This window comes from Leuresthes tenuis, unplaced genomic scaffold, assembly GCF_036924035.1.
Source record: "Leuresthes tenuis unplaced genomic scaffold, fLeuTen1.0.hap1 SCAF_1, whole genome shotgun sequence".
Classification (NCBI taxonomy): domain Eukaryota; kingdom Metazoa; phylum Chordata; class Actinopteri; order Atheriniformes; family Atherinopsidae; genus Leuresthes; species Leuresthes tenuis.
Window position 1 is genome coordinate 14,873,538 of NW_027325355.1, and position 23,908 is coordinate 14,897,445.

General features: G+C 45.3%; 1 protein-coding gene across 2 annotated transcripts in view; it reads left to right on the forward strand.

Annotated features, from left to right (window-relative positions):
• Positions 1 to 23,908, forward strand: part of LOC140297040 (nck-associated protein 5-like) — a 134,541-nt gene that overhangs the window by 105,239 nt on the left and 5,394 nt on the right. For both annotated transcript variants that reach the window (XM_072379738.1, XM_072379739.1), the window contains 12 exons: positions 685 to 753; positions 2,745 to 2,783; positions 2,917 to 3,036; positions 8,852 to 8,956; positions 9,812 to 10,000; positions 10,293 to 13,852; positions 14,494 to 14,599; positions 15,962 to 16,049; positions 19,200 to 19,523; positions 20,653 to 20,765; positions 21,519 to 21,642; positions 21,723 to 21,898. In XM_072379738.1, the coding sequence (XP_072235839.1) occupies positions 685 to 753; positions 2,745 to 2,783; positions 2,917 to 3,036; positions 8,852 to 8,956; positions 9,812 to 10,000; positions 10,293 to 13,852; positions 14,494 to 14,599; positions 15,962 to 16,049; positions 19,200 to 19,523; positions 20,653 to 20,765; positions 21,519 to 21,642; positions 21,723 to 21,898 (5,013 nt within the window). The remainder of the gene's footprint in view (positions 1 to 684; positions 754 to 2,744; positions 2,784 to 2,916; positions 3,037 to 8,851; positions 8,957 to 9,811; positions 10,001 to 10,292; positions 13,853 to 14,493; positions 14,600 to 15,961; positions 16,050 to 19,199; positions 19,524 to 20,652; positions 20,766 to 21,518; positions 21,643 to 21,722; positions 21,899 to 23,908) is intronic.

Here is a 23,908-nt window from a genome sequence, read left to right on the forward strand (position 1 = left end):
CCTCTTGTTGTGTGGGAAAATATTCTGTTCTCTTTTTCTTTTTTTTCCATACAAGACGAGGTTGAGATGAGGGATTTCACTTCCTACAGGTGACTCAGAAAAATTGACTTTGCGTGAACACATGAGGCAAAAAAAAACAAAAAAAACCCCTCTCACTTTAATTACTGAGGTCATTCATTACAGTTGCACCCATAAGCATGCCTTAGGCTTTAGAGGCTTTAATTAGTCGGTGTCGGCTCCGAGATGGTATCGCTGGAATGTTTTGGGTTGTAATTATGTTCCACATGTTTTCATCAAGGGTTTGGTAGTTTCCTCCTAAAGGGCAGCAGGGTGAGAGAAGCAAAGCAAGCTGACAGCTTCTAATATGCAGCCTGTCTCTGACAAATTGGAAATTCCCACAGATCAATAGAGCGCCGCCTCATCGCTCGGCAAGTGCAGGAGCTATTCTTATTAGGTCCAAAACTCCTGCTGCCCAAAAGTTCAACTTCATAACTCCCGTCCCCTTGACCTTTTTCCCCCCATTGCGTTTGGTCCTTTTTTTATTGGCCAGCCCAGTTCACAGTTGGCGTATGACCTTTGTGAGGGAAGTCTCCTCGTTGCCGCGGCTCCGCTTGTTTGTTTTCCCCCCGTCCGTCTCTGCTGGGGTGTTGCTTCACGTGTAACTAAAGCGTGTCTTCTTTGCAGGAGAAGAACTCGGCCTTGGCCCTGGAGAACGAGAGCCAAAGGGAGCAGTATGAGCGCTGTCTCGACGAAGTGAGTGCACGGCTTGTTTATCTCATTTCAGGACACGCTCGGGATGGGCTTTTGACCCAGCAGATGTTTGACTTTCTTTAAAAAGTGTTTTGGCACTATAGGGTTAACTGTATTATCTTTAACTTTCACTTCTCCTACATCCAGTTAGAAACTGTACCATAAGAACATTAACCAGAAAACAAAGCCAGTTGAAGGTATATTGTCCTTCGGGGAGCTCCTTAAGAATGGGAGTCCCCTAAACAAGCATTTAAACCTGTGTGAACGCACCTGCTAATGCTGGCTTTTGAGCCGCGCGCCGATGGATCTGCTCATAGCAAGACTTTAAATTGTTATCCGTATGATTATAGATTACCACTTCACCTCGGCTCCATTTTAAAGGTCAAATGACACACCGCAGCCTACCAAATACCCTCATTTACCTCCAAAATATGGTTCCCGTGAAAAGAAAACAACTCAAAAACTGCCAGCTTAACGGCGGCTCGTTGAGTTTGACCCTTCTAAGCTGCCATAATCGGGCCAACATGTCAAAAGGGTCAAGATAGGAGTGGCCCAAGGCGTCTTTGCATAAGAGCTGCTCAGTCTTATTTTCGCACAATTCTAAGCTCAGTTCCATGGAAAGCTGCAGGGTTTCTGGTGCTTTCTTTTTCCTTGTGTTAGATGTATTTCACTCGAATTTATGGACACACAATGACACAAACTTCATGTTCCTCTTCCAAAGAGAACTTATCTGTTTACAGAACATCAAAGCATCTTCGTGTCGTATGAGTATTTGAGCTCATGTTAATTCGATAGTAAACAGCTGAAACAAGCCGTCAAATGGCTGCAACCTGATGTGAGCCGGTGTTGCTGAAACAATAGCTTACATAACGGTGGCACTCCTGTGCCCTTTGGTTATTTGTGAGAGCCTGAGAAGTGCTGTTTCGGGAGCCGCACGAAGTGGCCTCGCTCTCGGCGGCGGCGCGCTCACTGAACGAAGCGTGTCCAGCCGGGACAATTTGTCCCCGGAAGCGGCGAGCTCAGCAGACCGAGCAGATGTCCCGCAGGGGTGGGAAAGACTGGGGATAAATGAGGATTGAAAGTGCGTTTAATGCGATGCAGAGTTTGTGTCCTCCACGGGCTGTGTTTATGACAAACTCAGCCCCGGTCTTCTTTTTCTCCTCCCCCGCCCTCACTGAGATGGTTCAACTCAGCTTTGTTGTGTTTATCTGTCAGCTGTTTTCCTTCGGGGTTGACTTTAGTCGAGGGGAGGTTCGGTAATGATCCCGCTTCAATGATGGAGGGTGCGTTTGTGTCCGTCTAACTACTGCACAGAACCACAGTGGAAAAACGAAAGCCAGTCCTCTAACAAGGCCTGATCATTTTTTTGTCATCGCGGGCAGCAGGCCTGTCTAAATTTTAGTGTGTGTCCGTGCTTATTTATTGTTGAACTGCTCGCATCCAACTCACACAGTGTCTGCTGTTAACTCAAATTTGTTTGATCACCTGGCGATTTTACAGGAGGCAGATCTGTAACTGGAAGCAGGGCTCATTTCACCATATTTACCCTCATTCAATAACCCAGAGCGGGCGCTCTCCAAAGAGCCGATGCAGCTTCACACGCCATTAATGAGCAATCAATGCACAGTAATCGGAACTGCTTCTCCATCGGCCTTGTGGTCTGAAGCGTGGGAGGGTGTGAGCTGCTTGGAGACCAAGGCTCAGACACAACAGCACTTAAACCGGCCGCACTTCTACGCTTACATCAACTAGCCGCTGTCGATACAACCATTAGGAAGCGAGAGTTGCGGAAGACACACACTGTATGAGTGTGTAAGTGATACACACTCCAGAAACCAGAAGAAAAACCTCTAAAATGTTGTGATACTGTGTTTTGTTATAAGCTAATAATAACTCATCTTAGGGGCACGAAGGATGTGCAAACAGAGGCCTGTAAGGGTCATGAGAGGTTCAAACCTAATTAAGTAATATAACTTTATTTTTTTCTCTTTAAGGTTGCGAATCAAGTGGTGCAGGCGCTTCTCACGCAGAAGGTTTGTTCCTTTCTTTTTCTTTCTGTGGAAATAATGTCAACGTCAGTTAATCTCAAATGAGATAGATGATCTGTTTTGGACATAAGTGAGATTGGACTTTAAGTTCCTTGATTCTGCGTTGCTTCCGTAACAGGATCTGAGAGAGGAGTGTCTGAAGCTGCGAACAAGAGTGTTTGACCTGGAGCAGCAGAACCGGTCGCTGAGCGTTTTGTTTCAGCAGAGGATCAAGCCCGCCTCGGACCTGCTTCTCCAGGTAACCTGCCTTGCTGCTCGCTGCTGCCCTAATGCAAAAAGTCTCATGACCTCGCTTCCCGGTTCATACCCCGTTAAATCATCCAGTTTCCATCACGATTTGTTAAGATGACTTGAAACTAACAAATTGTGCAGCGAATGCCACTTTGATCAATTTCACTACAATAAACATGTCTATGAGCTGAATAGATATGGCAGTTAGATGAAACAGATGAGTTGATTAGGTTCAACATACACATACATCTGATACAACAACCTCACCCAGAGACAGGTTGGATCAGACAGCAGAACTACTCCAATCAATTAAGATTTTGTTGCCATTCTTATTGATTTAATGAGCAACTCTGTAATTGTGGATATCCCTTTTTTTTTTTTTTTTTTTAGCCAGTGCCGGTTTCATTTTCCTCATATATTTCTATGTAATCTCTGTTTTTCTGCCAGAAGAGTTTCTGACAGGAGTTTTGGACATTAGGGAAGAATGTAGCTTGAGGACACTTCTACATCGGCCATTTTTCAGACCCCGTGGCCTCGGCCCACCTTCTTAAAACAGTCTATTTTGAAATGATAAATAACCTACACCCACCTACGAGACTAACGGCCCTTAACTTTTCCACTTACTGAACATCTGAGAATTGCTTCAAGCTTTTTCTTTTTGGTCCCTTAGAAAGCACCGATTTTCTGAAAAGTGTCCATGTGTGCATTCCAGCTAGCTCCTTAAGGTGTAATTGTGAGACAGAGGGACCCGCCGGTGTATGCTTTACTCATCTAATGTCAACTGTTTTATGGCATGGCCGTTTGAACAATGGGTTTTTACGTATTTGTGCATGTTGCTGCAAGTATGAAAATGTCAAAGGAAGAGAGCGGTCCACACAGACAATGAAAACAAAGGTGGAGAAGAGAGGAAGGGTGGGAGGCTGAAAATGGAGAGATATTAGATAACAGAGAAGTTTGGGCGCCGAGACGACGAGGAGGTAAAGGTGAAAAACAAAGGGCAAAATAGGAAGAGACAGGAGCGGAGTAAATGTACTGAAGAATAGAGGGGAGAAAGAAATAATATGGCTGTGAGTGTGTTGTAAAGCTTCTTGTCAGCTACTTGTCAGTTTCTAACTACCTCCAGTGCCATTATTGGACTGGGAGAACATTGTTAAGTGAACCTGCAATATAAAAGGCTTGGAGAAGGATATTGATGATAGCACTGTGAGGACCAAGAGGTGAAGTCGAGCCGAGGATTCGAAATAAAGAAATAAAGCCCTCAGAAACATGAGAGTTGTACTGCTGTAGCATTCATTCAAAAAAGGTTTTTTTTTTCCCCTTTTTTTTCATTCCAATGTGATTCAGCTGAAAAGATACTAATGGAAGTCTGAGATTTACACATCAGTCAGTAATGTGTGAGTGCAAGACGGGTCAGAGGGACATTACTCAAGACAACATGTGCAGATGAGTGTGTGAGCAAAGACCGTGAATTTAGTGTCGACCCGGGGTTTATGACATTGAGGCAAAAATCAGCTGCAGCCTTCGAATGTGTGCTGGAAGAGGATTCACCCGCCACATCATTATTTATAGCAACTTTTTACACTTCCAAGCTGATGATTCAATGTAAGAATTAATCATCATGAAATCACGCTGCTCCGGAAGTTCAGTGCATCCATTATGAGATCTCCACTTGCGTGTGGGAGAGCTGTTAAGAACAGCTATATTTATCCACATCACAGAGGACGGGGACATCCTACAGAAGATCTATTTATCTCCCTTGCTTTGCCCATATATTTTTTTTTTGTTTCTATGGAGCTAGATGAGAGAATCAGTACATCCACAAAAGTCTGCCACTTCAGTGTGAAGCTACAACCACAAAGGCAATTAGCTTCGTCTAGCACAAAGCCTGTAAATGCTCATTATTTACCACATCGTGTCTTTGTGTGTTCCTTGAAACAAAGGGAAAAAAAAGACAAGTTGCATAGGATTTGGCTCCACAATGGTCTGAATAAAAGAAATTACTTTGAATAAAGCCCTTATGTCTAGACTGGGTGCTGAAACTGGAGTGGGTGTCCAAAACCAGATTTGTAGTCGTGAACAACTGCATATGGGACTGAAGTTTCGTGCCACTTTGTGAACTTGGCACAAAATTGTGTTGCTCAGTTTTAACAGGTGAAAAAAGTCAGTACAAGGTAGCTGGAGGTAGCACGTCCAGTCCCAATACTCTGTCTTTTTTTTATATTTGGATTTACTTTTTCAAAGGTGTTTAATGTTGCTTGGTTTAGAAATCATCAGGTTAGCCTTGAAACAGTCCTGGTTTTTATCACAAAAAAAGTGTCCATCTGCATGGATGACATCATTTTCAATCCATGCCTATTTCAAAGTTAACTGTCAAATTAGACCAATTAGACCAAATTAGTCCAATTCTTGTGTATCCTGAAAACCATGTCTTCAAAAATATCAGCTGCAGCATATAATTGGCCAAATTACTCCAAAAATGCTAAATTTGTACTATTCTGAAGCTGCTTTATGTCACTGGAGTTTCGAACATTAGCTGTGTGGTGAAGACTTAATGGGAAGACTGAAAACCACTCTCTTATCTTAAAGCAAGTAGCTGATTAGCTTAGTGTTTACACTGGCTGCTAACAAGGGGAAACGGCTAGCTGGGGGAATTGAATGTTGTTTGTCATTATGGGTCGATAGTTGTGTGGATTAAACCATTTCAATCTTCGTTGTGAACTTGAGGCCTTGTGTTTTTTTTGGTTTTAGAGCCTCCAGTTATCGAGCCTTGCTCCTAAGCTAAGGCTAACTAGCTAAAGTATTTAGTCACGAGAAACAAGACTAGAATTAATCAAGCAGCCCTATTTCCTTGAGTCATTTAATTTAGTTCTAGAATTAGCAAAGGCTTTATTTAGTACTGCAGGTATTTGTCACTCTAAAGAGACTTTTTATTCAACTTACTAAAGCATTTGAGCAGAACTTCAAATGAGCATATGAAATAAACGGGGGGAACTTTCATTTCTTTTCTCTCCTCAAGCCTCAAGCAGAGGGAGACTTAATCAGCCATATGAGTGTTCAGTTTCCCATCCAGCTCTGGTTTGCTTATCAGTAATTAAATGTTCTTTGGTTCCCTGTGGGCTTCTCAAGTTCCTCTGATAAAGAACCATAATGCTTTTGATAGGAACCCCACCAGATGTGCACCTTAACTGCCTTCAGCTGAATTAGTTTTTTTTAAATGCCACTTATTCATTCCAGGGAAGTTTGACATTAGGTTAAAAAAAAAAAAAAAAAAACGAGCACAATTTGCAAGGCAAGGTGTGCACAAGCAGCCTGTAATGCTGCTTATTCGGTTTTGACAAGCAACTGGCAAAAAAGTAACCTATTACTTTGACAAATGCTTGTTTTTTTCCCCTAATTTGACAGCCCTAGAATGCAACCATGACCTCATTGCTGCTCATGTTATTTTAGGAGGTTGTACAGTGACACATTACTGAATCAGAATTATGTGAAAAATGTCAAATAAATGAGCAATTACTGTGCCAAAGCTATACAAAGCTGTATTCTAACCCAACACAATTAAACAAAAGATCTAGTACAACGCAAATAACACACATAGCGTGGGATTTAACTTTATTGATCTTGCCTAAGCTAGGTTTTGAATAAAGTTAGCTGTTGTAGGAAACTACCACGACCACTGAAGTCTTTGTTGGAGTGTTTTGACTCAAAAATCATGCCATAAAGCATGTGCTCGGAAAAAAAACAGTCCAAAAGTCCAGAAACATCACAATGACATATGGTGAACAGAAAAAATGGGATTTCTTTGATTTCTTTGTCAGCCTGAGAGGGTTGTGAGCAGCTGTGATAAGTCAGACTATAGATCAGCTGATGGAAGTGAGCATCATGTGCACAGAGGGCTCTATGTGCACAGGTCTCCATCTTTTCTATCTCGTCTCGCTGCTGTTGTGTGTGCGCGCGAGTGTGTTGCTGGATGCCTCCGCCGATGTGTTTTTGACAGCTGGTGCCGATACTGACTGATTTGCTTGGAAGCTGCCCGTTGCTGCTATTCTGGGCTGCTACCCATTGTCTTGAAATATGACCGCTGTCAAAACAAAACAACAAATAACAGCCGAGATCAAAAGAAGGAAGGCTTTTTTGTCTTCCCCAGCATGTCTCACAGAAGTTCCCCATTGGCCGCCAGACAAATGAAAATCATTCCAGACCTTAAAAGGCCACTATTTGCATGATATGTTACAGTACGGGAACTTCACCATTAACATGTTTGACTTTGATCTCGGCCTTGAACCTCACAAAGCCAGCCTTGTCATCTACCGTTTCCTTCAAGTATCTTCCCCTCCGTAACCCCGTGACATTATTGACTGAATCCTTGATGAGCATGCTGAGGAGGTGAAATCCAGCACCCTACGATAAGATCAGAGGCTCCTTGCGACACCTCAGCCACTCCCATCCTGTGTGGACAACAGGGCGGCCTGTTAATGTGGCGCGGGAGCTGCACAAATTATAAATCAATTCTATGAAAAGCGGGATAAGAAGTTATGTGGTTCATTGAATTCAAACCAAATTAATCTAAAAGCAAACCGCATCACTTGATAGTTAATTTTAATATAATGCCGTAAATTCAGCTTCCAAATTATAGGGCGCACAATGATATGGTTAATCAAATTCTGAGAATAGAACAGACCTCTCTCCTTTTTACGTTCTCGTGCGCGAGCAGAGATTTTGCTTGTGGGCATCGATCTGTTTCCTGACTGTAAAGCCTCTTTGAAAGCTTATTCACAAGCTTGCGCTAATACAAAAAGAAGCTTTTCTTTTGGGTGTTTTGCCAAAAGTTGGGAGAGAGAGAGAGAGAAAGAAAGAAAACTGTGGGATGCTTGTGTTTTGGCCACAGGCAGGTTTGTTTGCTCTTCAGAGACCAGAGAGGCAGTAAAACTTTTGCCGTCATTAGGAGCTGTTTTGTTTTCCCTCTCAGAAGTGTTCAGAGGACGCTTCACAACACACAAACAGTCAATATCAACTGCAAGCACCGAGATTTATTGAAAAAATCAATTAAATTTAGGATCAGCCCTGCTGTTTTTTTGTTATATTTATGGGACTGGAATGAGAGCGTGCTGAAGGTGACTTTTATATTTGAATAGATAGATTTTTTTACACTGCAAGTGCACAGCGGGAACGTTTCCCATCATGGAACACGCAGAAAAGAGCTAAAAAGAAGATGCCAGAGCAACAGAATTGCAAAATCAAGTGTGTTCCTACCGTAAAAAGGACTCGGTGAGTGAGCGTTAGCTTTAACCTTGGCAGGAAATGTAGCATAAGATCAAGTGTTCTATTCCTCCAGTTCTTCCCGTTCATCTGGGCACAGGGAATCCAGTGTAATTAAGTTCTGGGATTAATATGTGGAAATATATATTTGGTTTTTTGCGACCTTTTCTTTTCAGGCAGCAGAGTTAACTAACAAAAGAGAAGAGCGCATGAATTAAAAAAAAAGAAAATCAATGGAATCCCTTACTCCCAGATGTAATTATTTTCTATTCACATCCGTTTTTTTTCCGGTTGATGGCTTTAATGACTTAGAGGTTGGAGAAATATGAATCAGGGCGTGAGTTGAGAGAATCTGATGGGTGAAATACTGCTCCTCCGACACTGTTTGGTGTTTTGGGCAAAATGAATACTCTTTGCCACGTTTTAAATGCGCTTTTTCATCCACGAGTTTGACTGTGAGAGAGTCTCCTGCATCTCAGCTCTTGCGGCACGGCTCATTTCAGTCTCCTCAGCTCCCCCGAAGTCTAACCTCGCTTGTTTGCGTGTCCTTCCTTCTTGACTTTTAGAAACTCCACTCTCGGATCATGGATCTGTCTGCGGCAGATTTGCTCCTGGAGCCCGAGCGAAGCAAGGCCTTCCTGCTTTCCAGGAATACAGAGTCTCCCTCCAGTGTAAGCATAATGGGAATCATGCGGGAGGCGGTGCATTTGTCTGTTCATACTATATCATTCCGTACCCCTTCAAGAAAAAAAAAAAAATCATTGGGAGATATTAAAATACAAACCCGACTATGTGAATATGTGACCCCTCCTGTGCTCTCAGCAGGAAGAGCTGGCGGTATCACTTGACACTAAGAGGAATAAATCCTTGTCATATTACCAGAAAACCATCGATTGAGACTCATCATCAGTAAAATGTCTCCGCAGGACTCTGTGGTACATTACTCATCTTATGTATTATGCATTAAAGCCTGAAAATGAGTTTGCTTCTCTCTCTTACCCTTTCACTCCCCTGAGAACGGCACCTGATAAACTAATGTGTGCTATCAAAGCGGAGGAGGACTGAGTAAATGAGACAATAATAACCACAGAGTGAATTATGAATAATCCAAACGGGCGCTTATCTTTTTTTAAAGTGTTAAGTGACGCTTGTATGAGATTACCGAAATCTAATTTCCTATCTTTGTGTCTTTGCAATAATATTCTAATTTGATAAACATCTGCCATGCTGTGGAGACGACACATGGAGATATGACGTGTTTTTCCAAGTTTGTAAAGTGTAATAACTTCGTAAGTTAGCCATCTTCTCTGGTGAAATTAACTGGGTTGTTAAGATCATATTGAATGTCTTTCATAACACAATTAACAGCAACAGTCAGAGAATCTGTTGAGGATGAAAAAATGAAAAAAACTGCAGACAAATAGATATAAATGAAGAAGATAGGTGCACTGTTTCACTCTCTCAGAACTGCCCACCCTTTAAGTTATTCCACTACAGTGCTCAGACCTTTTTTCTCTTTCACGCAGGAGGTTCATTTGAACGGAAAGGCGGGCCTCCCTGTGGCCAAGTGTCTGAGCCAGCTGAGTTTGACAGTGCCCGCGCCGCTCTACCCACGCAGCAGCTGCAGCAGCAGCGAGCTGTCCCTGTCAAGCGCGTGCAGCGAATTCTCCAGCGGCTCGTACACCTGGAATGATGGACGCTCCTGCGGGAAAATGGTAAACCCCTCTCAGTCTAAAAACCCAGACATCAGTTTCCACAATACAGTCACAAGTGGCAGCCCATCAAGATTTCCCTGTTATAAGAAGCTCTCCTATTGAGACCGTAATTAATCCCTTACTTTCCCGTTAGAGTTTGAAGAAGACTTAAGACTAAATGGAGGTTATTGCCTCCGGAAATAAGCGCAGAAAATCTTTTTAACACCAAAAAGATACGATTTGTAATAGGCGTGAGTTGTTCGCACTAAAACATGGCTGAGAGTAATAAACCCCCTTTCTTTTTGCCCTACAGTCCTCGCTGACATGGGAGAAGAGGCTGAGTTTGGGTTCATCCGCCCCTAGTAACATCTGTACCGCCCCAGAGGAGCAGCCGCCAACGAGACGCAAGGAGAGCCACATCCTAGAGGGACTGAGAAAGCTCCAGAGGAGGAAGCACAGGAGCTCCTCCTGCTCATCCAAGGTCTCCAAATCAGGCTACAAGGACTGCATGAACTCCAACGAGGGCATCTACTCGCTGGGTATCAAGAGCGGCACTAAGGGGGTGTCTAAGCCTACTCATGTTAGCAGAACTTCAGCTGCTCGGGGCAAGCAGTTTTCATTAGATTCTGATGATGCTGATGATGAATTGGCACATTCCAGCTGCAGAGATAACATCCCCACCAAGGACAGCTGGTTCCACTCTAAGAGGCTCTCCCGTAGCATCTCGGACAGCTTGTGTAGCTGGGAGGGGACGCAGGAAAGTGGAGCTGGAGGTGATGCTACCTCAGGCCCCACCGATCCAAAATCTCGCTCTGGCTATGACTCAAAGGAGCGTCCAGAGAAGCTCATGAGTTTCATTAACAGTTTTCTCTCTGATGGAGGGCGGAAATCAGCTTTTACGAAACCATCCTTGCTGCACTTTAATGCTCCAGACCCAGAGGGTCCCAATCGCCTCTCAGATGTGGATGATCCACAGGAACTCAACTCTGAGTCCAGTGATGTCCGATTGTCCTGTAACCAGCCATCGGAGCAAGCAGAGAGGGACTTCAAGAGGCTGTCAAGGGATGCTGCCAAGCTCCTCAAACAACAATATCTGCACAGAGACCAAGGTCGCACCCAGTCTGCAGATGGGAGGCCAAGGCCTTTTAGTCTAATGAAGCCCAAAGAGGCCAAGTGCACCCAGTCTGAGGAGAGCATATTGGCAATATTTGATGCAGAAGGAGAGCCTATTGATATTAGAGCTCGGAGGCTTGATGCCGGTGCAGGTGACATCCAAGGTAGGAAAGCTGTTGCTAATTACACAGAACGGGTGCCCCATGAGAGGCCAACAAGGCAAAAATCGTCAAATGCGAGAAACTACTCTGTTCTAGAATCTCCGGAAAGGCCCTCGGAATATCAGCCTAGATCCAGCAAATTAAGTAATAGCAGGGAGGGAAGTGCGGAGAGGCTGCCGATGCAGTTGACTCCACAAAGAAAACTAATTAAACCACCAAGCAGCCGAGCTAATAAAGGCCACTCCATCCCTCCCGTGAATGAAGTCGCTGGTTCCAAGTCCAGTGGTTCGAAAATTCCTGGCCGTAACAAACCTTTAGCATCCCCACTGAGACTATCTAAGGGCATCAACACTGAGCCAGATAACGGTGGAAACTCAGGTCCCTCCTCTCAGGAGAAATCCCCCTGTTCTCCAACAGTAAAAATGTCCAGATTCATCAAGACACAAGGAACTTGCACACAGAGTCCAAAGGCTGTAAACTCCAAGCTCCAGAGCAGGGCCGAATGGAGCAAGGGCTTCTCTTCCAGTTCCCCCCAACTTTCAAGGAGGCACCTGGAGTATCCTGACAATGTTGAACAACCAACCAGAGACAAACACTGTGAAACCAGCAAAACTAAACTCAGGTCTCCTTCTCCTCCCCCTCCCCCTGGCCGCACCACCTCCTTACTGATCAGACCAAATTACGAGGGGTCGCCTCAAGCACATAAAACAGGGGTGGCTCAGCCATCCACACCGACCACTGTGAGAGGCCCTCCCCCAAGTTACACCTCACTTGCACCAAATATGCAAACCACGCTACCCATCAAGGATAAAGACTGTTTAGAGTTAGATGCAGGCTACGGGACTGCACTTGCACCTCAGAAGCTGGTAGACAAAACCAGTCAGCACCTTCAAAAGTCCCCTGCCATGACTCAGACCCCCACTAAAGGCACTTCCAAGCGGACAAAAGACTACCTCCCTTCTGCAAACTCAGGCTGTGCCAGAGAATCTGAAAATGCACCTAGAAGCTCAAAGAATGTCCCTCCTCCCTACAGTGCTCTGCGGGGGTCCTCACTTCAGAACTCGTTTGCAAATAAGAGAGGTCCAGCGAATGAAAATGTCCACCAGTCAGTGCAGAAGGCCTCTATTAGTTTACCCATATCGCTTCAGGACACCCCTCAGTGTCTGGCAGAGCCACAAAATGTTCAAGCTGCAGTCAGCCCTCCCAGCTCAGCTGTTATGCCTCCTAACCCGGCAGAAAAAGCCTCAAAGACTCGCATTCCAATGGGTTTTAAAGCCTTTTTAAAATCTCCCAGTCATAAAAGTAGTTCCTCTGTACCAGGCAAACAAGAGAAAGATCATATCAACTCTGCCTCCAAGGAGACTGTGACTTCAAATGTTTCTATCCAGTGTGATGGCTTGCAGGTAGCGTACAGTATCGATGCGCCTAAGATATCTGTTACAGGGGGGAAAGGGGAGGTCCAGAGTGGGCTGCAGGAAGAGGAGGTTCACACCCCTGGGATGTCAGAGGAGGGGGACGTTTGCGATAAGGGGAAAAGGGGTAGTCAACTTTTCAGTAGGTCCATATCCGTTACTACCAAACCTCATCTAAAGCCGGCTTTAGGGATGAATGGGGCCAAAGCTCGTAGCCAGAGTTTTAGCACCAACTACATTGAGAAACCAAGTGTGAGTGTGCTGGAGGGACCAGGAAGAGTAAGAACTCAGATCATCACCAACTCAGGTGAAAGAGGGAACTCTCTATCAAGACAGAGTTCGTCAGAGGCACCTGGTGTTGGGTTAGCTGAGAGCCCTGTCCATTCACCCAGGAACAGGCTCAGCCATTATGGCGGCATGACAGGTCCCAGTAGTCACAGCGGGCTCCCTGAGAAAACATGTAGACTAGACTCAAAAGGAGAGGGGTCACAGGGTGGGGTGAAAGGGGATGCAGTCGCATCGTCTGCTCTTAAAGAGGTGCGCAGCTTGCCCATGAGTGAAAGGACTGGTTTGAACAACATCCGAAAATCAGCAAAAGTGGCCTCTCATCCGCAGTTTCAGCCTCCGTCTTCTTGTGTATATAACCTGGAAAATGCTGCCAGAGAGACAGAGGGCATAGCAACCAACATAGAGCCAGTCAAAACCAAGCTGGACTCGCCAAGCAAAACCCCAGAGACGGAAGAGAAAACAAACAGCCCGACAGTGTGCACTATCGAAGAGAAAGTCATGATGGGAATTGAAGAAAATTTGCAGAAATGTCAAGAACAGGAGAAGGTAGCTGCCACTGAGGCCAAGCAGAAGACGGGCCCGTCGCTGGCAAACTGGTTCGGCCTGCGTAAGAGCAAACTTCCGGCTCTGAGCGGCAAAAAGGCGGACTCCCCAAAGGGAAAAGACGAGAAGAAAGAGCTGAAGATCGGGTCGGTGCTCGGAGGCAAACAGATGAAGTCTGACAAGAAGAAGGATAAGAAGAAGGAGAGTCAGGAGGTGCAAAATCTGTCCGAGATGAACAACAAGCTGAGCTCCATCATGGACCACTGCAACAATCAGATGGGGCAGATTGCCTCTCAGATCCAGTGTACGACAGCGCTTATCGGCAAGGACCAGTTTGTGAAAGAGCTTCTCGGCAGGTGGGTAAAGCAACATCTTTGCCATTGAGAAAAAAAACGAAGCATAGATTACACTTGATTGACTTGATGCCGCGCTGACGACGTCCCACCTCTTCTCAGAGCTGTCTTTTTTTGTCGAGAGAATTGACGCTTTAAAACCAATCTATTGAATCAAACTTGAGCTATGGCCGCTTTGCACTCAGAGACACGCTGACGTACAGCACAAACAGCAGCTGTCTGTTTGAAATGTGACTCTGCTCTAGTGAGTATGAGCAGCTCTTAAACCAGCAGTCGGCACACTCTAGGTAAAATATCTTTCAACCACGAGAAGCTCCACTTGTCATAATGCTTCTCATTTCATTGATTTTCCACTTCAAAGCCCATTTGACAGATTTCCCACCCTCAAAGGAGGGACCACTTCATGGAGGTTGTTAACCATTCTATGACATTTCTGTGCGTGTTTGTGCACAGGGAAAGATATATATTTGCTTGCCAATCGGGAAGCAAATATATATACATATGTATATATATATGTATATATATATATGTGTATATATATACACATAAAGCAGGAATTTATTGCAATTTATTGGGAGTCACACTTTTTCTACCTGATGAAAGAGTTAAGGCATGAAAACAGATCAAATCTCGTTTCATCGCAGGTCTGCCGTGAAGGGCAACTCTGTGGCCACAACGCCGCCTTCGATCTCCACACCCAAGAAACACGGCGACGTGAAGGGGGACCCGCAGATCTGCGTGGACGCCGCCGTAAGTGAAGAGCTCCTCTGGCTTCATTGTGTGCTTGGAGAGGCTCGCGCATGCCGATCCCTCGCAGGTTTTCACACTTGTACAGAATGTGCATGTTCACAAGCTCATCCGCAACCCCGCCACCTCTTCAGCAGCATTGTACCCGAAAGGCTCACTATTGATTGGCATCATGCTCTGACTCAGCCTGCGGTACAATACATCGCCTGCTTCTTGTTAATACCAGCTCATGCCGATGTTGTTTGCACATGGATGAAGGCTTTTCAAGCTACATTTCATCCAGAGATGAATCCATTACCCCGTGGACGTAATACAAACTTGAATTGGGCTTCTCTCAGCGCTTTGATCGCTCCTCTGTAAGCATAATACTAGAATTATGACCTTATACTTCATAATCTGTCTGTCAGATTACAGGGAAATGATGGAGGGGCTGAGTGCACAAGAGAGGCTGCAAAAAGCCAGACAGCAATAATAAAAGAAAGTAAAAGGAGCAGCCTGAGCCGAAGAGGAGAGCGACAGTCCCACCGCATAATATGGGAAACTTAACCCAGATGATGTGGATTTTTGATAACACGGAAGAGCCTCTTATCGCAGGCACTCTATTTGACAAAAGGGCCATTTAATACCATCCTCCGAGTATTCTGTCTATCTCCTCCCCACATTAATGCAACAATAGAAAAGCACTTCATGACCTACAAGCTCCTCTTGAGCCACCAAGGGAAAGAAAAAAAAGAAAAAAAAACTTAATTAGAGAAAAAATGATGCATAATACGTAAGATAAAAAAAAACTAAAAGGGTCTGTGTATGGGGACATGACGAAGCAAAAATAGCCCGGTCCTTAAAATGAGGCGAACACAGCGCCGCGTTAACGACAGCAGATTTCACCGTGTCAAAACAAAATAGCTTCTTCAAAAGGCAGAAGTCCCCCCCGCTCTGCTTCCACGGGAATAAAGAGGTCAGTAGCAGCCAATCGGTTGCGTGTGATTCGCTGATCGTCGGTAAGTGTGAGAACCTCTATGAAAGCAGAGGTTTGTCAGTCCAGACGTGTGTTCACACAAATCCCGGCATTTGTGGGACAAAGTGAGTGAACGTGAGAGACTGATGATGTCCCACAGAAAGCAAGTTCCTTCAAATTATTGCTGCTGAAAGGGGGTTTTAGAAGCTATGGGATCGAATCGTGGCTTGTGTTCAGTTTTGCGTGTATGTTCAGTGATATAAAGAGATGCTTCGCACCAACAGATGTCCATTTGCACTGGAGAAGACTTCCTTGGACCACATGTGGTGCACTGCTTTATGTACTGTCAAGTGTTTTTCCAGATTTTTGAGGTTTCTGTTGCTAACGCGCACCATCTGTCCGTGTTCTAGACCCTTCTAGTGACGCAGAAGATCAACCTGAAGGCTGAGAATGAGCAGGGACACATCACAGACACGTCTTGTCAAGACCACATGATAGGTGAGCTTATGAATTACTTAAAAGCAGAAAAAACGCCCTGGTAATCCAAGAGTTTTCGAGTAATCTTACTGCATTTTATTCCACACAGTTTCACTGTGCCAAAGTTAGAATAGTCTTGTTGTCTAAGAGCCTGAGTTTTCTTTCCTTCTGCTAGACTCACCATTACTGTAGCAAAACAACAGCAACTCTGGACAGGGGATTGATGTGCAACCAAGTCAATTTTTACGCCAGATTGGCTCCATAAGTCCAAAAGAAAAATGGATGCGTCGGAAAACACGTGGACAACATTAAGAATAGGAAAAAAGATACGAATTTGAGTCTCGAGTAGTCTCTGCAGAAGCCTGATTAAAGATTCAGCTTTGAAGTAACTTTGAAGCGAATAATTTTTCCGGGGCGCTGCTGTGTGACAGACGGCTCGTGGCGGGTCACATTCATGGCACTGCGAGCGAGCCCGGCTAATTGTTTCTTCGTTCTGCCTCTTTCTCTTTTTTTTTTCTTCTTTCTACATTCTGCCAGCTGAGGACTTCAAAACAGCATGAATAAAATATTTCATAAAAGTTGCAGCTGTGGCTCCTCCTCCCACATGTGCAGGCGCTCACAGGCTTTAATGCCTGGTAAACACATCAATCACATGAATAGTTTACATCCAGACAGTCTGTGATGCAAGCAGCTTGAGCAGAATCCAGGCTCTCTTTTTATGAATGTGGGGCTTTCCAGTTCTCACTCTGCTCCAGTCAGTTACTGTATATTCAGAGAATTTCCCTTCAGGCACCAACGGTAAACAACATTTTGACTGCCCCCGGAGCACAGAACGACCCTAATACATCAGCATGGCTTTATTGCCATTGTTTGTCAATGCTAGTAGTTTAGCAACTGCTTCACCTGGTGTTTAAAACTTCCTTGGCAGCGCTGAGACATAATGGCTTCGAGCGAGCCGCACAACAAAAAAAAGAAGCAAACTGTGCTCCTGGATCTGTGCTTTAATGACTCGGGATACTTGTCTCTATTGTGGAAATGTGACTTTACGATTTGTGTCAATTTGCTGCTGCATTTTCATCCGATTGCCCCATCCAAAATTACGTTTTTGTCGTCGATGATGACTCCGTCTTTACCCTTTGATGCCTGTTCATTGCATGAAGCCAATTTCATACAGTGCAGGCATCAGCTCACCAGCTTTCTCCCCTTGAACCCTGGAGGTTGTATACAGAAGTGATAGGGAGTTGGTGAGAAACTAGATTGCGTCCAGTCGCCGTTGCCGCTGGGTAGAATTACTGTGGACCTTGTTATAGTTTGGATATAGAGGGCATTTTGAACTGCCAGGCTTGGCATTCAATTACACAGCTGTGTAATTTATGGCTCCCTTACGTGTTTCTCTTCCGTACACACAAGAACATGTGTGTGTATTATTTATGTGAACACATGAGCTTGGATTTCAGTTTAATTCCAGTGCGTGTAACTGTTTTCAAGTGCCTCAACAGGCCATCTGTGTGATGAACATGCTGTAGCCGTGCATGTCACTTTCACAGGTTCTGCGTGTACACGACACCGGTGAATGTCAGAAGAAATGAGAGCAAAAGTTGTACCCGTGAGCAAGAACTCTGACTCTGTGTTTTCAGATCTATGAAGTGATTCTAAAGTATGAATTTAAATCCACAGTTTGAAACAAAAACAAAAAAAAAAGTCGGGACGCGGTGTAAAATGTAAACAGCAACAGAATGCAGTCGATCAAAGCTTTATTCACCGTAGAACGAAGACAACAAACATCACACGTCGAGAGAAAGAATTCTGCTGTTTCCTGAAAACTGTTAGCTCATCTCCAGTTAGATGCCATCGTGGGATGAAGCATCCCCTCCACTTTTAACAACAGTCAGTGCATTTGTGGCATTGTCTTGCTGAAATATGCAAGGCCTTCCCTGGAAAAGAGGTCATCTGGATTGGGTGCATACGTTTGGGCGTCGATGCGGCCCTTTAGAAGTGTAAGTCGCCAGTTCCGTAGGCGGGTATGCTCCCCCACACCATCAGAGATGTGGGCTTTTGAGCTTAGTTCTGTTAACTCGCAGGATGGTCCCTCTCCTCTTTAGCCAACAGGACGCGGGATCCACAATTTCATTCATTCAAACTCAAATTACACTTCATCTAACCACGGAACAGTTTTCCTCGCTGTCTCATGCCTGTGGTCAGAGATATCTCCGCGATTATATTATGTACTGTGAATGATAACAGTTTTACTGAGATTGCTCTCCAATTTGTAGCCTGAGTTTTTTTGCAAATTGCTGAACATCTTTTCTTTTGAGGGACTCTTCATCTCTAAGGTGCTCTTTTCACACCGAATCCTGTGACTGACCTGTTACTAATTCACCTAATTAGTTGTGACGCATTAATTAATTGTGGCGCTTTCATTTTTAGTTTCAACCTGCCCACAGCTGCACCCATAGAAACGTGCTGCTCCAGTGGAGCTCTGCTCAAAGTTGCGAAGCACAATTACAAGCCGATGTAACTTCTGGCCATTAGCATTCACAGTTACGAGGACCTCGGCTGAGTTGAGAGGCTGTCCATCTGTTCCAGCCTGAGTCAATGCGCTGTGTGTTGTTTTGTTTTTTTAAATGCCGTCCCATCTGTTCCTACTGGCTGTCATTTCTCCTTAACACAACCCGCTACGCAGTGCAACAAACTCCCAACTCAGCTGTGGTTTTAGTTCAGCAGCTCAGCCTCACTGAAAAAACATATGTACGTGTGTCCGATATGTAGTAGCGTCGCAGTCCATGGCTGTAAATTGCGAGACATTTAAAGGTTAAAACAAAAAATTTTTGGGTGAGAGTGCAGTAGAAAAGCATGGAACACAGATGTAGGATGTTGTCGTAAAAGAATAAAAAAGAATGAAGATCCCCTGAACTATTTCAGTCTGGGTTTAAGTCAGAGTTGCTGTGTTATTTGTGTTGTTTCTTGTGTATTCTAACTTTATATAACAGCATTAGGACAACCTCAGTTAGCTCTTTGTTGATGCTTTATTTTCTCTCCTTTCCAACTGAACCTGCTTTAGATTCCCTGTTTACTCACAACCCCTTCCGCTGCATGTAAATCCAAGTCCTCCTTTCATCCTTCCTTTGTTGTTGTGTCCCAGACGTCACACTCCTCTCACTGTCACTCTAGGCTCCGGTTGTCAGATGAGAACCCTGGACAGTGGCATCGGCACCTTCCCCCTCCCCGATTCTGTCACCCGGGCCAGCGGTCGCCACATCCCCAAATCTGAATCCAGCCCCGATGGGGTGACCGCGGGCTCCTCTGAGCTCCATCGAGAGCATCCCTCTTCTCACCCCGATCCCTCACAACCCAATGTGAAAGTGCCTTCCCTTCCAAAAACCCGCCTGCACGCCCCTACCAGCAGCATGGGTCACTCCCTGTCCGACCCCGCCGTGACCTGCCGCCCGAACACCGAGGACACCCAGAGCCGACTGCCCAAACTGGCATCTTCAGGTCAGTTATCATTCAGAAAGTGGATGGCTCTGTCATTCAAGGGCAAAATGAATTGTTATGTCTCTAAACCCACAATTAACATGTTGGATGGTAGAAGGAGCCTTGAAAGCCTCAGACATCTTGTTTACCTTTCAGGAGTCGAATGAAATATTGAACGTCGCCGTACTTTATGGGAGCGCATTTTCCTCCAGAGTGCTTCAGACAAGCAGACAAGAGGAAGTCATTTGGTTTATTAAACCCTGATTAAGCGAAGAACCTTGTTTGTTCAGCTAATTCAGAGGCTAATGCATCAACACTGACATCTGATACTCAGCTGAGGGCGTCGAACTCCGTACGCTCGCGCCGCCGGGGGAAAACCAACAAATGCAATTAGATAAGCATGTCAGCACAGCCATATATCATAAAAGCACCCAGTGCCTCGACCTCGAAGGCTGGTGGGTAGGATGCAATTAGATGGATGATTAAAGCTACAATCACACACGGGGCTGAGTGATCATGCTGAGAGAGTTATGCTTGCAGGACATCAAGCTGCATTCATTTTACCTCGGTGGCACTGCAGAGGCAGGAGTTGGACCCTACCCTGTGGAATGAGGTGATTAGGAGAGTCTGAATGTTTCCGGTGAATCTTTGCCCTGCCTTTTAACTCTCTTGTCTCTCCCATTATCTCGACGTAGAGTTGAAAAGATGCCTGAAAAGACGCAGTGTTTGAGGGGAAAAAGAGGTGAACCATTTTTTCAGCTAGAGACCAAAGCAGCCTGTTATTGTGACGCGGCGGCGTTTTCATGAACGCGAGACACAATTAGACAGCGGTAGGTGGAGTGATAACAAGGCGACGCGAGCCGTGGACAGAAGAAGCACAGGCCAGACACCATTACGCTTGTATAGTTAGAAGATTGTGCGGCTCTGCTTATGAATGCACGGCCGGTTGGGTTGGTTTTGGTTGAGCAGATGTGCTCATCAGTCTCTCAGCTCAATGAAGCATTGCCACGGGAGATTTGTTTCGCTGCTGTCTGTATGCTTTACGCAAGACGGTTTTGCGGCGAACGGGAGGTGGTCGGGTGTGGGGGGGGTTTCTAATCCCACGAGCCACCTCGTGACTCTTTTCCCTTCAATCTCTCCCGACTTACAGATGCGATCAGGACAAAGAGGTTGAGCCTGTGTGCCCAACGCAGCAGCTTCACTGAGGACAAAGACAAAGAAGCGGAGAGGAAGACGAAAGTCTCGGACCCCGATGCGTCTGCTGTAGGTCACATTTTACACGATGATATGCAAACATCAGTATTTTCATTGGGGATACGGGAGGGCCGTAGAAAGTTTGAGCTATCAAACATCTCCGACGCAGTTAAGGTTTTGACAATGACTTTGAGAAGTTTCATCAGCACTTATTTCAGCATCCTGACGGCACAGAGGTGAATTAGCAACTTGTAGAGGCACCAGCAAGGCTGAAAGGTATATTCCGGTTTTATAGGAACTCGTGCTCCGATGCAGACATTTTTTATAGGGAAGGCCCTGCATATTTCTGCAAGTCAGTGCTAAATCACGTACTGCGTCTGCTGCAACAGCGTCACAGAAGAAGAAAATGTCTCACTTTCAACATTCTGTTTCTGTGTTTCTGATGCAAATAGAATTTGGGTTTAGGAGATCCACGAATCATTGCATCCTGTTTTTATTGACATTTTACATCGCGTCCTCACGGATTTTCAAGTCTATATTTCTGGTCAGATGGACTGGATTGAATGGTTCCGCATGGAGTTTAGCAGCGAGGAGCTGTTGCGTGAAAGTGTTCTTTACTTTGACGTGGCTCTGCTTTGCAAAAGCCTAAATAAGAAAAATGCAGACTAGGTGGGAAAGGGGCACTGTTCTGTGTAAGTTTGCCACTTTTAATGGTTTTCTGGGGGCGTCCTTTCTGGGGCCGACCTTTTTCTTTTCACCGCAGATTTCGCGACGGTGCGTAATCTGCTGAGAAATGACTCTCGTCTCTTTGTCCGTTCACAGGAAAGAGCCTTTGAAGTGTGCACGTACTCGGGCAGCAGCAGCGACACGGAAACCGAACCCGAGGGAAGCGCTTTGGCCTCGCCGCGCAGAACCCTGGTCGACAGAGCGAAGAGGGCTGACTCTGGTCAGTTTTTGCCACCAAGTGATGCAGTTTCCACCACTTTCTGTACCTTTGTCGGTTAAAACTTACCCCTCCGTTTACAGTCGAGCGGAACGAAGGCACCCTGAAGAGACGCAGTGTGGAGAAATCCTTGTCAATCATGGACTACTACCAGCACGACATGTTCTCGCACCTGGAGAAGGACAGCAGGAGGATTTCCCAGTACAACTTGTTGCACAAAGAGTCATCCCTCGATGGCAAAGCAGGAGACAGGCTCAGCGTGAGTGCTGGAGTGGCTCATTATTCACTTAATTGGTTTTCCTCATTACAGGCTGCTTTACAGGCGTGCTGTTGATTCCAATAAAGGACTTTATTGGTCGTTCCTTTTCATATGACACCCTGGATGGAGTCGGGGCGCTTTGTAGGTTTACTAAATGGTTCGCCTCAGCGGTGGTTTCGATTGTTCAACAATAGATCAGCTTCTTCACTGACTTCAGTACAAAGGAGGTCCTGTTAATGTGATAAAAAAACAAAAAAAACCAAGGCAGCTCACAGCTCTATACAGTAGGAAGAGAATAAGTGTTGAGAAGTGTGTGTGTGTGTGTGTGGGGGGGTGCTTGGCCTTAATCAAACTTTCTACAATATGTTCCTTTGCTTGCAGCAGAGTCATGGAGAAATTGGATTTTTACCATTCGTGTCACAGACTTCAGCGAGGAGGCTTTCCACACGGTCAGAGCGAGTCCCGTTGAGTTTCAGAGTCAGCTTTAGCTCAGAAATGGTTCCCGAGGCATGGAGAAATTCACTCAGGTTTGCTTTTCTTGCCGCTGACATTGTTTGCAACTCCCAAGATTTTCTTTTTCTGCTCTCAGAATTGTTTGCAGATTTTCATAGAAGAGGCCGGCTAATTGCATTCGATCGCCTCGGCCTCTCGCGTCAGCTGGCATTTGCCTAAAAGTATTTAACGCAGCTGAATGACAAATTAGGATCGGGGACCATGAAATGGCCTCCAGCCTGCACTTACGATGCCGCCGCCCCAACGCCGGCTCTTGACACAAAAATCCATATTCTCTAAGAAAAGGGTCTGACTCAACACAACTTTAAAAAAAAAAACAATCAAGTGCAAGAGGTGAAGGGGAAATCTGAATTTACGTCAGTTTCCTCCGGTGTCCTTTTGAAATTTAACAAGATTAAAGGAAAACTATCTCTGACACGTTTCAAAACAAAGGGTTTTTTTTTTACGGTAAACTCAGGCGAACGTTGGATTGAAGAAATCCGACATGTTCGTTGCCCTAGATGCCATCAGCGTGATGACTCTGAGGTCAAAATCGTTTCCTTGCTGCCACCGTGTCTTCCGAACAACTCCGTCAGAGTGTTGCAGAGCAAAAACGGAAACCCTCTGAGCTCCGAGATAGTTTCCAGGCTCTGCCATTTGAAACAAAAAAGACGTTTTCCCCAAAGTATGATCGGCCGAGTCTCCATTTAGTAAAGATAAGTTGACTGTAAGAGCCCAAAAAAGGGGATTTTTGATGCATACCTGCCATTCCATTGGATACAGTGGAATACATTTCTGAGGGTGGCAGGATAGACGTTACTGTGCTTGGAGGAAGTGCACAAAACTTTCTGTATAGTCTTTCTCTTGGAATGAGAGAAGGAATCAAGAACGATAACCTCCGAGCAGTCGAAATAAACTTTTACAACTGGATTGTTGCATGCAACAGGTCGTATGAGTAAAGTTCGTGTTGAAACAGGCTTTCCTGCGAGCCCAAAGTTGGAATTATGCTGACATTACCCTCTTCTAAAGCTGCGAAGCAACCATAATGATGGATGACTGCTGCTGAACCCATTTACCCTGCATTATTCTTCAGAGAAAGACAATCTATCCGAGTGTCATCACCTCCTCACCCCTGGCTGTGCACATCCGTACCTGTGCGGCCGCCTTCCCTTTTGTTGTGGGCTGGCGGAGCGTTTGAGTCCGAAGACACCGTCATTGGCTTTAGTTTGGGGAAGTCTGGTGGCTGCGAGCGGCCCGTGTCACAGCGAGGTGATTTAAGCGCCTTTAATAACCTTTCACAAACACTCAGGAGAGTGATGTAAAGCTCAGCGGCTCCCATCAGAGCCCTCACAGCCCACGCTGGCCTCCCATTCATCATCCTGACAGCACCTGACAGCACTGCTAACGGCGGCCCCCGCCCCTTCTTCTATCCTCCCTTTCCACGGTCTCTCTTTCTCCCACATGCCTCTCCTTGTCGAACTTTCAGTTTTGTCTCTCTCTATTTTTGTTTGTCCTAAA